The sequence below is a fragment of the Budorcas taxicolor genome, chromosome 16 (genome assembly GCF_023091745.1).
Source record: "Budorcas taxicolor isolate Tak-1 chromosome 16, Takin1.1, whole genome shotgun sequence".
Taxonomy (NCBI): domain Eukaryota; kingdom Metazoa; phylum Chordata; class Mammalia; order Artiodactyla; family Bovidae; genus Budorcas; species Budorcas taxicolor.
The window spans coordinates 68,900,029-68,914,907 of record NC_068925.1 but is presented as its reverse complement, the minus strand read 5'-3'; the positions used below and the strand labels follow the sequence as shown (position 1 = coordinate 68,914,907).

Genomic DNA, 14,879 nt, shown 5'->3' with positions numbered 1-14,879 from the left:
CCAGCCAACTGTGGTCAGTGTAAGAAACATCTGAAATGGGATGTGGGGCTCAAGTTTTTATTTTTTCAATACTGTGTGAACCAACCAAACTTATGGGAGGACTCTATCCTTCCAACAGGCCGATTTGGGTTTAATGAAGAAAAGAATGACTAACATCCACAGGGAAAAGGGGTATTAAAAAATGTCTTTCCAGAGACTATAAATATATTGTATAGAAAGACCTTCTCAATATTATGCCAGCCATTAGTGATAAACTATGTAACTTTAGATTGTTACAAGAACCAAATGAGAACATGTTTCAAAGTTTGCTGCACAATTGTAAGATGGTGCTATTATTTGTATTACATCAGTTATTTTAAGAAAATAGTTTGAATGAATGTGTTGAATACCTTCAAATAGAACAGAACCAGGATATGCCTCTTAACATGGGAAGAGGATATTTTTTGAGCCAGCATAAAATGCTGCAGACTATTGACTTTTTCTTTTTTTGGTTTCAGGAGATGGAATAAAACAAACTAGACGGAGCTTTCCAAATGTTGAAATAATCTCATGGATAATTCTCAGTACCGAATTTTATGAGTAAGAAAAAGGCATGGAAATTATCTGTATAAAAATTTGCCTCTCCCACTAGACTGTAAGCTCTGTCTTAAGTAGGTCTCTATTACAAGTTTATTGCACAGTGTTTGGCATAAACACACAATCAATAAGTATCTGTTGAATTACTGTGCATGTGTGCGTGGAAGAGGAGCATATAAAGCATCATTTCCTGTCAAGAAATATTTCACTGCTACTAGAGGAAAAAATCATAGGCTGGTCCCACCCACACAGCAGTTCTCATAAGGAATTCTATGAATATTCAGTATTACTTTTAAGTTGATAAAATAATCAAGAATCCCAGTACAAATGGAATTATTCATGCCTAGATAAATTATAGTTCAGTTTTAAGTCAAAAAGGTGATTGGCTTCTAAACAATTTGTGTAATTGCTGTGCATTCTATCAAGGAAAGCACTGCTCAGACCGCATTTCAGCACAGTTCTATTTCCACATTTCAAATGGAGTCATTTCCAAAGAGGGGCTTGGAAAACATTTTACACTGAGTGAGGTTACTTTTTCAGATATTCAGTAAGAAAAACAAGTGGATAAAACACGGTCTGCTTGTTAAAAAAAAAAAATACATGAAAACTGGTATTAAAATGAGACTAGATTTACTGTTTTTATCTATAAAAGGCAAAAGCCCCAAGAAAGAATGGAAATTAAAAGAACAAGATTACAATATGGAGTTTTCTAACTCATGGAAAAATTCTAAGTTGGAATGGGCTTCCCATTTCAATATGCCACCTCATGACAGAAAGTGGGAAAAAGCTGGCTTCTCAACTGGTAGCTCTCTAAGTATTTTACATTTAAAAACATCTGATGCCTGAATATATCTAATGCCTACTTGTCCCAACAATAATAAAAAGAAAATTAACTGCTATGTTTAGGGTCATATTTGTTTTCTCCATGAGAATGTCCCTTCTACATCCAAATGCAACATTTCTTGGCTAAGACACTCGTGATCCTAGACAGGCTGATAAGACTCTTTAAATGAAGGCAGGCGAAGAGAAGAGAAGACATGATTTTTCTGAAATTTGGAGTATTATAGAAGGTGCTGCCATGGTTCTTGTCAAGTGGATTCGGGTCCTTACTTCCATCTGTTGCCCCAGAGGACCAGCCACAACCTGGAGGAAATTTTAAATTCTCCTTTTTGATGCTCTGTGTTCAGACATGCTATGAAGATGGACATTCACAATCTCTCTGCATCTTTCACCTGGAACGTATCATTACAGATAAAACAGCCACAAAAATATGTACTTCCTGTGAGGCATTAAACAACTATTGAAAACTCCTTCCCACACATCGCATGAAGCAGTTCCGCATCACCCTCTTCCTGGTTGCTTGCATTGTCAAGGCTATTAAAAGGAAAGGTGGTCAAATCTCCCTGGGCTCCTCAACCCCAAAATACACTTAGCCAGGACAATGAGAAGTCCACCTCTTCTAGGAATTACTAATATAAAAAGCAGGCTATACCCACTGCATGCTCTAGGGATAAACAACAATCTCTTCTTTGAATTTCACAGTGTAAAACAGTTTTAGATGCTTATAATGGAAGATGTTCAGTTGGGGCAAGCAGGGGAGGGGAACTATAGGCGAGAAACTATTTTTCTAAAGCCATTTCAGACTTAAAAAATAACTTTTAAAGTATCTAACCCACTAATTCTCTTGCAAACTTCCTGGGTTATTTTGAAATAATAAAGTGAATAAAATAAGCACAGTGCCCAGGATTAAGAAAGTCCTTTAGAATTATTTCCAAAAGATGCACACAGTCAAATAAATTGTAATTTGAAAATCTATCGTATTAGTAAAGAGCTCTTCAAATATGCCATGCCATCACTTATTATAACACTCCAGTATTTACAAACTTTACTTTCAATAAAACTGATTTTGAATTCTGATCCCTCCTAAGTCAATCTACCCATTCCCCACCTTGTTAGAAACAAAGAGCAGCTTATCACCATGTTGACTCAATAATCATTACATCTTTCAGGAGAAATACATGATATTTTCTACTTTATCTGCATTTACCTGACCTATGCAAGATAACAAAAAAATTATATCAACAAATAAGGGTCATTTTTACAAATAATCATGTCTACATAAACTGTAACTTCATCCTATGAAGAAGGAATCGGATGTAGATGTAGAAAAGTAGGCAATCCAGGTACAGAGGGGAAATTATAATATCACCAATACAAGTCACATCTAAATAAATTTTGCATGTTTAAAATTGAATGATATGCTGCTAAAATCATCTTTTTAAATACATATGACCTTTCGATATCACTGCAAACTAACATTTTTTTAATTGAGATGTAATTCCATATACCATTATATTAGTTTCAGGTACATAACAATGATTTGGTGCCCGTATATATTGCAGTAGGATCACCACAGTAAGTCTTGCTAACAAATATAGCTTCTTAATAAAATTAAATTTGCATTCACTACCAGGAATCATATAATCTATCACCCAAGAATTCAGGGCAGTTGTACCCCCCAAAATATCCCAGGCAGTCTTAAAAGATTTGAAAGACAAAAAAATACACTATTATTTCTGTAGCCATGTTTCACTTTATCACAGTTTCCCTGTTTACATTTGACAACAGTCTCTTTTTCCATAACGTCCCTTTTTTTTTTAAACATGGAGATTGGAAATTCAGAAAGAACTGTGTAACCATCAGCTGTCATACAATAAATCAGACTTCTTATGGCACTACTATGAAACCAAAATACTATCTCTTTTTCAAATGGGAATCTCTCATGCTCTTAAGTGTTTCTCTTTTTTAAACTTCATTTACTTTCATTATGCTCATCTGAGCACTTTCCAGGTTTCCTGAATTTCCCACATTCATTTATCCATTCCTTCAAAAAGGAAAGTATCTGATGCCTGTCAGGTCAGATAAGTAACTGAAAGTGTTCTAGTCCTTGATGGAGCTTTGGTCCAGAAGAGGACCCCAAGGATGCACGGGCACTCTCAGATGCCCTGACGTTTAAAAGTTATAAATTGTAGAAGTATCAAAATAGATTCATGCAAGTTTTCATTGCTAGGACGCCAAAATACAAATGCGTTCTCTCATAAAGTCAGGAATTGTTTGACCTTTGTCTGAACTCTGTCCTGTGTTAATACAATGGCATTCACATCTTAGCTGAAGATCTCCCAAATTCCCACAAAATTATAGATTTCTCTTGCTTTCCCTCCAAAGTCTGCTCCGTCTCACTCACTGTGCTAAATCATAGTCTTTGCCTTCACATATCAATACATAGTTTTCCAATGCAATCATTCTGATACTAACTCACCATCAAAACTACCTTTTCTTAATTTTGTCACTATCTTTTCTATAGGACTCTCTCATTCATTTTCAAGTCACAATCAGGAATGCACAATAACCAAAGGAAACATTCAGTCAAAGTTAAGATACCACAGAAACCATGAGATATGGCTATTTTAAAACAATAACACTAACTTCTAAATAAATATGTCCAATTGAAACACCATACAGCGGGAAATCCAAGACTACATTCCTCAGAGTATTGGCCAAGATAAAGATTCATCTAGAGAATTAAGTGTAATTTTTACCCATCTAACTTCAAAACCTTAGCATGTTCATGATTTTCTTGAAGTGGGTGATTTTGCTTACACAAAACATATTAAACTCAGAAGAAACCCTATCTTTCCACTTAAAAATTGGATACTGCAACAAATGTCACACTTGATATATTCAGTAATGGGTGACTAGAGCATTTTTGATTCTGAACTGGGTTGAAACAATGATCACTAAATGTACAGTCTCTACCTGTATATAAAGAAGTTCATTTCGGTCAGTAAGTAAAATCAGCAAGTGTAATAGTTAAGTCAGGTTCATGAAGCACTTGACAAATACTTCAATCCAGCCAGTATAATTATAATGAGAATATTTAATATTTATTTGGTGCTTAGTGAGCCAGGCACTGCTCTAAAACTTTCCATCTATTAACTCATTTACCCATAACCACAACCTTTAGAGGTAGGTACTACATATAACTCTGCTTCACAAATAGAAATGCATGGCTGAAAGAAAAAAAAAAAATCATCCAACATCACACAGTGAATAAGTAGCCAAATCATGATTCCAACCCAGACGGCTGTCTGTCTGACTCTGAGCCTAGGGTCTGAAAAGCTGCACGTCTCACCAGTCTCGCTCGCAAGACAACTCTGACTGTCTCCAAACTTATGATTCCAACAAGCACAGCCTAACCCAGATTTTATGAGTGGTAGCTGGGAAACAAAACTGTGGGCTCAAATTGGTTTTCTCCTCAAAAAAAAAAAAAAGAAAAAAAGAGAGAGAGAGCATTCTAAAATTGAATTGAATGATAAATCATAGCCTCAGGAAAAGCTGGAAAACTTCCAGCTTTCCAACTTCAGTTGATTCTCACTGTCACTGACCCATTCCATTCTCCGTTTCCTGACACATTAAAGCTAATGCCACACTTATTGTTTGCTCATGTCACCCTGTATTTCTCACATCTATACCTGCCACTTTCAACAGAGCTAGTCTGTTAAAGCTGTATGAACCTTCTTGTTCTCAATATCAAACATTCTATATCTTTACCTACCAACTTTTGACTTAGTAATACTTCTGAGGAAAAAGCCAAATCCTGTTTGCTCTAAACTCCCCCATGACTTGGTCATAAACCTTCCATGACTCACTGATATCAGTAAGATAATACTCGAATTTCATCTTGAATTTGAGCCCTGCTTAGGTTTGATCTCCATGTACCTATTCTTCCTTCACACATGAATGCTCTGCCCACCCCGCCCCCTGACTTCCACCAGCACTCGTCTAGACGCCACTTCCTGAACATGCTTGTCCTTTCTAGTCCTGGAACTGTGAGCAAAGGCCCAGGGCTCTTCTCTCCACCAGAATGGCCTTCTGACCTTTCAGTGACCCAACCGCATCCTTCCCTTAAGAGCAAGCCCCCACCATTGACCCACAAGGGTCCACTGTGGCCACAGGCCCGTCCTCGTTTCCGGCTGGCCACCCTCCCTGCGACTCTGTGCTCCAGCCACGCTCTCCCTCTCGCTGTTCTCAACAAGTCAGGCAAACTTCTGCTTCAAGACCTTCCCACACCGAGCGCCTTCTGCCTTCAGATAGCATCACAGATGCTGTTCTTAGTCACAGTTTTGAAACTGCCTTTGCAACCCTCTTCACAGACATATGCCTACTCCCCTCTCCTCCTTCCTTGATTTAGTTAGCTCTCTATCCAACATAAGTATCCTTTACTTATTTATCTTACTAGGTATTGGGTTAGGCAAAAAGTTCATTTGGGTTTTCTGTACACTGTTATGGGACTAACCTAAACAAACTTTTTGGCCAATCCAATAGAATATGAGTTCCAGGAGGGGAAGGATTCCTGTTTGTTTGTGTATTGCTGAATAGGTAGTGCCTAAAGGCTGTTCACACAGTAGGTGCTCCATTGTTATTTGCAAAATGTATAAATGGATGAATAATTCTCACTGTCTACATTGTCTACATGATTTATTTGGCACTTGCAATTATAATTCATAAATCCTGAACTCTAGTTGCTGATGTGCTGAAGTGTGTTTAGGGAGGAAACAGGCTGTTGTCTGCAGTCTGTTTTATTTTTTAATTAGAAATGTATTTATTTTTTAACTGAAGGATGTCCCATCCCTCTTGACCTGCAGTTTGTTTTCAAATGTATCAAGATGGAGACGTTCCTGGATGCTCAGTGGTTAGGACACCATAGTTTCACTGTAAGAGGCTGGATTTGATCCCCAGTCAGGGAACTAAGATCTCACAAGCCTTATTATAGCCACAAAATATATATATATACACATACATACATAAGTATGTATCTAGATGGTTTGATGGATGGACAGATAGAAAGATATGTGAAAAGCAAATAGAATAAAATGTTAATTGTAGAATCTAGGTAGCATTTATATGGGTATCCAATGTGAAAATATTTCAATGTTGCATATGCTTGAAAATTTTGAAAAGAAAATTTGAAGAAAACACTAATACCTTTGAAAGGCCTTTTTTGGTTATATAAACTCCATTGCCCACCAACTGTTCTCTATCACACCCCTCTATTTTATTTTCCCCAATAGCATTTATCACTGGCTGATGTTATGTTGATTATCCTTTTGCTTCTTGGTGCCTATTTACTTTCCCCATCAACATGCAAGCTCCCTGGGAACCATCATCCACCATGTCCTCTGCTGTCTGCCCATCACCTGGAATATTCCCTGGAACACATTCAGTGTTGAATAAGTCAATCAATGAATAGATGCGTCATGAGACTACTTATTCTATTACTTATCAGCCTATCATGAATGCTTACTCCTTCTCCAAACAAACTGTTAGTTCTTTGAAAATGAAACTTTTGATAGCTTTCCTGATATTAAACAAAGTTTTAGGTACACTGTAAAGACTCAGATTCTCATATTAAAAAATAAGCTATGGCTAGGTAAATACTTTAAAGATGCATAAAAAAGATTTTTTTAGTTATTACATTATCATTTTCATTAGATATCATTATTACATTATCATTAGATTTTAATTATTACATTATCATTCTCCATATCTGTAAATGGGAAGCATTAAAAACTTCTGGGTAAAAATAGTCAAATGATAAACAAGACATTCTTTCTAGTGCATAGAAATTCATGAATTAAAAAGCATCTAGAAATAAGTTAATGGAGGGACTTTCCCTGGTGGTCCAGTGGTTGAGACTCGTTGCTTCCAATGCAACAGGTGCAGGTTCCAGCCCTGGACTGGGAAGATTCCATATGCCTCAGAGCAACCAAGCCTACGTGCCACAACTCCTGAGGCCATGCTAGAGAGCGCACACTCCTAGAGCCCGTGCTCAGCAACAAGAGAAGCCCCGACAATGAGAAGCCTGCACATCAGAATTAGAGACTAGCCCCTGCTCGCTGCAACTACAGAAAAGCTAGCTGGCAGCAACAAAGACCCAGCGCTGCCAAAAATAAAGAAATAAATTTTAAGAAATAAATTAATTAATTTACAAAAAAAGAACTCTCATTCAGATTGAAACTACAAAGGACTCAAGAATGGTGTAATGAAAAAAAGTTGCTTGGCCAACTGTTTTTCCAAGCACGTTAAAGAAAATAATTATATAAGCTACTCAAAATTCAGGAATGCAGAAAGTCTTTTTCAGAGCCTGCAGCCACACAACTGAGCATAGGAAATGACAGGAGAGGTAATGCATGTATTCCTACAGTTTCCGCTCTTAAAATCAATCTTTGAGTCACAGACTGAAGAGCAGGAAAAAACGTTCCATTTCAGAAAGGCCCATCGTGCTTACAAAGCCCTCAACAAGGGTCTGCTGAGAACTGACCTTAGTAACATGCCTAGGTAATGTTAGCCTTTAACCACCTCTAACTCTACCCACTGCCTACCAGCATGTACTTGCCAAGCTGTGTAACTTGTCATGCCTCAGCTTGCTTTCTTTTTTCAAGACTCCATGCCTTGGCAGTTTCTACGAGAAACTAGAATGCTCATAACTGCTTCTCTGCCTACTGAAATTCAGCTCTTTACAAACATTTATATACTGCTTAATAGGCACACACACATGTATGAGGCACTAAGTATTATATGTACGGATGGATAATCTATGTGAAGTAAAGTGAAGTCGCTCAGTCATGTCTGACCCTTCGTGACCCCACGGACTGCAGCCTCCCAGGCTCTTCCATCCATGGGATTTTCCAGGCAAGAGTACTGGAGTGGGTTGCCATTTCCTTCTCCAGGGGATCTTCCAGACTCAGAGATTGAACCTGGGTCTCCCGCATTACAGGTGGACACTTTACCCTCTAAGCCCCGGGGAATCTGTCTGAGTATTATATATATTTCTATACTTAATTATTGTTATATATTTTATATGTGGGCTTCCCAGGTGGCTCTAGTGGTAAATAATCTGCCTGACAATGCAGGAGATACAAGAAACATGGGTTCAATACCTGGGTTGGGCAGATCCCCTGGAGTAAGAAATGGCACCCCACTCCAGTATTCTTGTCCGTAAAATTCCATGGGCAAAGGAGCCTGGCGGGCTACAGTCCATGGGGCCTCAAAGAGTTGGACATGACTGAGCACATTTTATATGTAGTGTTATATACTTAATGTATAAACTAATATATAATCATATTTCATAAAAAATTATATAAATATAAGTAATTCTCAAAATTCTCCAAGCCAGGCTTCAGCAGTACGTGAACCATGAACTTCCAGATGTTTAAGCAGGTTTTAGAAAAGGCAGAGGAACCAGAGATCAAATTGCCGACATCCGCTGGATCATGAAAAAGCAAGAGAGTTCCAAAAAAATATCTATTTCTGCTTTATTGACTATGCCAAAGCCTTTGATTGTGTGGATCACAATAAGCTGTGGAAAATTCTGAAAGAGATGGAATACCAGACCATCTGACCTGTCTCTTGAGAAACCAGCATGCAGGTCAGGAAGCAACAGTTAGAACTGGACATGAAACAACAGACTGGTTCCAAAGAGGAAAAGGAATACGTCAAGGCTGTATATTGTCACCCTGCTTATATAACCTATATGTAGAGTACATCATGAGAAACACTGGGCTGGAAGAAGCATAAGCTGGAATCAAGATTGCCAGGAGAAATATCAATAACCTCAGATATGCCGACCACACCATCCTTATGGCAGAAAGTGAAGAGGAGCTAAAAAGCCTCCTGATGAAAGTGAAGGAGGAGAGTGAAAAAGTTGGCTTAAAGCTCAACATTCAGAAAACTAAGATCATGGCATCTGGTGCCATCACTTCATGGCAAGTAGATGGGGAAACAGTGGAAACAGTGTCAGACTTTATTTTGGGGGATCCAAAATCACTGTAGATGGTGATTGCAGCCAATTAAAAGATGCTTACTCTTTGGAAGGAAAGTTATGACCAACCTGGATAGCATATTTAAAAGCAGAGACATTACTTTGCCAACAAAGGTCCGTCTAGTTAAGGCTATGGTTTTTCCAGTAGTCATGTATGGATATGAGAGTTGGATGGTGAAGAAAGCTGAGCACCAAAGAACTGATGCTCTTGAACTGTGGTGTTGGAGAAGACCCTTGAGTGTCCCTTGGGCTGAAAAGAGATCAAACCAGTCCAACCTAAAGGAGATCAGTCCTGGGTGTTCACTGGAAGGACTGATGCTGAAGCTGAAACTCCGGTACTTTGGCCACCTCATGTGAAGAGTTGACTCATTGGAAAAGACTTTGATGCTGGGAGGGATTGGGGGCAGGAGGAGAAGGGGACGACAGAGGATGAGATGGCTGGATGGCATCATCGATTTAATGGACGTGAGTTTGAGTGAACTCCAGGAATTGGGGATGGACAGGGAGGCCTGGCGTGCTGTGATTCATGTGGTTGCAAAGAGTCAGACACGACTGAGCGACTGAACTGAACTGAACTGAACTGAATAATTATATCAGAATATATTTAAATGTAATATGCATTACATATAAATTATATAGATAAATATAAATAGAATTAACTCATTTAATCATAGTGATTTTCCTATGAGATATTATCTCCACTTTGCATGCTCAGTCATTCAGTCATGTCCAACTCTTTGAGACCCCATGGACTGTAGCCCACCATGCTCCTCTGAGCATCGAATTTTCCAGGCAAGCATACTGGAATGGGTTGCCATTTCCTCCTCGAGGGATCTCCACTTCACAGGTGAGTAAATCGAGATTCAGAGAAGCTAAGTGATTTTGCCAGGATGAAACAGATGGTAAGAAACAAAGGTAGGATTTAAACACCAAACAACCTGGCTTCAAATGACAAAGTGTTAACAGCTATGTTCACTGTTTGACCTGCTCAAAATCACCTACTGATACGGATCCACACCTGGCCTCCTCTCATAACACAATTTTTCTTTATTCTGTCTTCCCACTGCAGTCTGTATATGCCTCATTGATACTTAATCTTGCTATGTGGTGGTTTCTTTTCACCACATCTATCTCTCTATATCCATTTGCTTTCCCAGCCTCTACCTCACCTCTGCCCCAGATGAAGATAATTGAGGGAAAAACTTCCTATATCTTATTCTTCTTTAGAAGCCTTGAACACAACACAATGATGGGTAGACTCCAGTAAACATTTGAAAGAGGAATGAATGAAATAACTTTAAAATGTGGCCAGTGTATCTCTTGGCACTGGACAGAAAATATATAGAAGACGTGGTTTTTGTAGCAGCTAAAGGGATAGGTGGGGAGTGCGTGACTGCAGTGTGCATAAGGCACCAGGGTTCCTCTGATTACATGAACTGGTCAGGTAGTCCTCAGGGCTTAAGTCATTTCTTAGGCATGCATGACCACTATTCTAAATTTCTGGACTACAGGATTTTAGTTTGCAGAGGTTAAAAGATTCAGTCCCAATGAACAACATGTAATTATCATGGAGGTTCATGAAGAAAGAGATAATTCAGGATGGTAACTGTTAGGAAAGGAGGTAAGATTAAGGGATATGTACATTTAGGTGAGAGGAGAGAGATTTGGAAAATCATTTGAAGGGACAAAAACACCGAGCTGCACCCAACAAGAATAAATTAACGCATTGGCAAGCTTTCTGAATCCTGGTCTACCAGTTGCTTACAATTCTCATTGTAAAATACTAGTTTCCTGTAAAAAGACTCTAATGTTTGCTCAGTGTAAATAATTTTTCTAAAGGTTTATTATTCTTTAAAAAATTATTGAAATCTGAGAAATGCAGCACAGCTAAGGAAAAGAGCAAGGAAGGAAGGGAAGGATTTCCAAACATTAAACTCCAACTCTCCAGATTAACTAGATTTTATCCGACATAAGGTTGAAAAATAATTCTGTTGTGTTGCTTACTTGATTGAAAATAAAAGGAACCTGTTTCTTCTCTCCAACTTTCATAGAAGATATGGGAAACGTTGTCGTCCCAAGAGTTTCATCCATAACATAGTTGGCATCCATTAACGTGATCTGTAGAGAGAAAAAATAGAGCACAGATATCAAATTTTTCTGGGATCTTTGGAAATTATATCTAAAATCTCCACCACACTTTAAAAAAAAAATGAAAAACCTCAAGCAATATTTAACAGTCATTTGAAATCCTAAGTATTCTACTAGTAATACTTTGTCTTTTCTGAGTTTCTAACATAATCATTGATTTTTTCACTCTTGTGATTGACCTATTCATTATGACATTTTGAAAAATGAAATTTCTCCCCTCTCAGAGGAAATGTTATTTTGGAATATGAGAAAGAAGTTAATGTAGAAAACTCATGTAACTGTTGGAAAAAATTTATGTGAACTTATTCTAAAGCTAACTATTTCAAATTTAAGAAAATTAACTTATTTTGACGTCCTAATCGGCAATATTTTATCCTTTGTACTTGGATCCTCCCTTTTAAAACAGAAAGAATATTTTCTCCAAAGTGCAATTGATTGGCATGGTTTAGTCACTAAATCATGTCTGACTCTTATGACTCCATGGACTGTAGCAAAGTACATGGTGAGGATTAAAGACTCTAGCCCCTCGTAACTTCTGCATTTGGACACTCACATAGCTCGATGTGTGGCAGCTAGAAGCTCATCTACCATATACTGTACAGCTGTACTCCAGCCACCTAACTGAGAAGAATGAAGGCAGTGAGAGGGAAAATTTGATGCGTTCAAGATCAACTTGAAGATAACCCCCCCACCCAGTGACTCACTTGACCCCCATTGACCCACTATCCCCCGATGACTCACTTACCTCTAAAACATTTTCCTGATTAGGATCCAAAATAAATTCAAAGGTCTCATTCCACACAGGGTTTATGTCATTATTGAAGTGTCTTGTTCTCTTCCTGCTGTCAGGGGTTGAAGAGATGAAAAGTTCCACATAGGGGTCTGGAGTGTCAACTGTAGACATTAAACACAAGTGAGAAGGAAGCAAAAATGTGATTAAATTCTGATTTGTTTTTATTGACATGTGTTATCAGGTTATTTTCAATGAATCTACAATTACATATTTGAAATGTCTGAGACCAAATGATATATACTGGAAGAACATTGTAGGTTATATGCTTTCTACATATTATGCTCCTGTACTTCCTAACAGTCCTTTGAGAGGGAATCATTTATTAGGTGACCTATTCAGAATTCCTCTCTCTGCCTAGAGGGCATGGTCACTGCAATCAACATTTCAGTCCAACTACAGACAATGATAACAATCTCATTTAGATAACCACAACATAACCTCTATCCTAGGACTACAATGATGACAAGATTATGAGCTCAGGATCATCATGATTGTTTGTATTAGAAAAATTACCCAACTATGTTATTTGCCAAACCAAATAATGAAAGCCAATGTGACATAAATACTGTTTAAGGTTATAAGGCTGCCTTGGATGGTTGTACAGGTTGTACACTGAAAAACTCTAAGGGGAGGCATTTACAATAGTAGTCAATACATATTTCTGTATTTATTATGGTACTCAATCGGATGGAAGTGAGTATATCAAGGAAGTGACAGCTTTTTCAGTTGCATGTAAAGACCCACTGAGTCAGGACATGATATGGTTACCATTTTAAACTGAGAGAAATGACTGGAATGAACTGTTTAAATTTCCTCCCTCTCTCTATATATATTTCATAGCAAGGGAACTGACCCTGTGTGTGGAAATATTGATCATTGTCTCTTGAGTGGCTCTTCTGAATCCTCATCTTACACTACTGCACTTTTCTTACAAGACTGTGAACAACGTGAGGTTAGGAACTCCTCTTTGTATCTTCAGAATTTAACAACTATTACAATATTTAAGGTCCCGAAGAAAAGTTATGACCAACCTAGATAGTATATTCAAAAGCAGAGACATTACTTTGCCGACTAAGGTCAGCCTAGTCAAGGCTATGGTTTTTCCTGTGGTCACGTATGGATGTGAGAGTTGGACTGTGAAGAAGGCTGAGCGCTGAAGAATTGATGTGTTTGAACTGTGGTGTTGGAGAAGACTCTTGAAGGTCCCTTGGACTGCAAGGAGATCCAACCAGTCCATTCTGAAGGAGATCAACCCTGGGATTTCTTTGGAAGGAATGATGCTAAAGCTGAAGCTCCAGTACTTTGGCCACCTCATGAGAAGAGTTGACTCATTGGAAAGGACTCTGATGCTGGGAGGGATTGGGGGCAGGAGGAGAAGGGGACGACCGAGGATGAGATGGCATCACGGACTTGATGGATGCGAGTCTGAGTGAACTCCAGGAGATGGTGATGGACAGGGAGGCCTGGTGTGCTGCGATTCATGGGGTTGCAAAGAGTCAGACATGACTGGGCGACTGAACTGAACTGAACTTAAGGACTCAACTTTTCTGTTTAACACATCCTTTCCTGTGTGGCCATTATAACTCATAACCACGAAAACCAGCCATTGAGTGATGACTGACAGGATTTCTGCTGAGCACGTCACACGCGGGAGTCTCATTCTAATCTCACAAAACAGCACTATAAAGTACTTTTAGTGTTGAGGCAACAAGAAATGAGAAATGTTAATATCATACACCTAATAAGTATCAGAGCAAGATGCGACTGTGACGGTCATTCTCTCAATGACATCATGCTCCTGAGTGCTAAAGATGTGATCATAATGGGTGGCTTGCCAAGGCAAGAGGGGCTGGAAAGGAGTTTTGGGGAAGAAGAAGGGAGACAGGAGGAAGGGAAGAGAGGGAAAGTGGAAACGGAGAGAGGGTAAGGGTGGAAAGAGAGAGAGAGAGGTGCAAAAGTTCACACAGAAAAAGATGCAAACATTGAAAACAAAGCAAAAGCAAAAACAGTTCTTAAATGACTGACTTTCAAAGAATAATTTTATGAATAATTTTTTAAAATATACTTTGTCCTTTTACAATAGTTACGGTCAAATAATGTAATTGATGCCCACCACAGTTCTCTGTGGTTATCATACTTTTTAAGTGGGCTTTTTTTTTTTTTTTTACTGTTAAGTTAGAAGATCTACAAAAGAATAAGCATTTGGGATTGTCATTTAGTTAATTTTTCCACTTGAAGTTTATGTATCATTGGTCAAGGGAAGCTGAGTCTTAAAACAGAGAGTATAAAATAAATGCCTAGGATTTTGGTTAAATACACAGAACTTTGACCCTCATTCCATAAGACCCATAATCAGATCTATAGAGAGATTGGGGATCTGCATTTTTAAACAGTTATTCAGTTGATCTGAGGAGGTCATGTCTGTTCACACTTTTGATATCTTTCTTTTAGACAGAAGGAAATAGCTAGTTATTTTCATTG

General features: G+C 38.3%; 1 protein-coding gene across 1 annotated transcript in view; it reads right to left on the bottom strand.

Annotated features, from left to right (window-relative positions):
- PLA2G4A (phospholipase A2 group IVA) overlaps positions 1-14,879 on the bottom strand; it is a 217,736-nt gene that overhangs the window by 80,220 nt on the left and 122,637 nt on the right. The window contains exons 3-4 of the mRNA XM_052653583.1: positions 12,351-12,499; positions 11,462-11,575 (exon numbers count right to left, since the gene is read on the bottom strand). Coding sequence (XP_052509543.1) covers positions 11,462-11,575; positions 12,351-12,499 — 263 coding nt within the window. The remainder of the gene's footprint in view (positions 1-11,461; positions 11,576-12,350; positions 12,500-14,879) is intronic.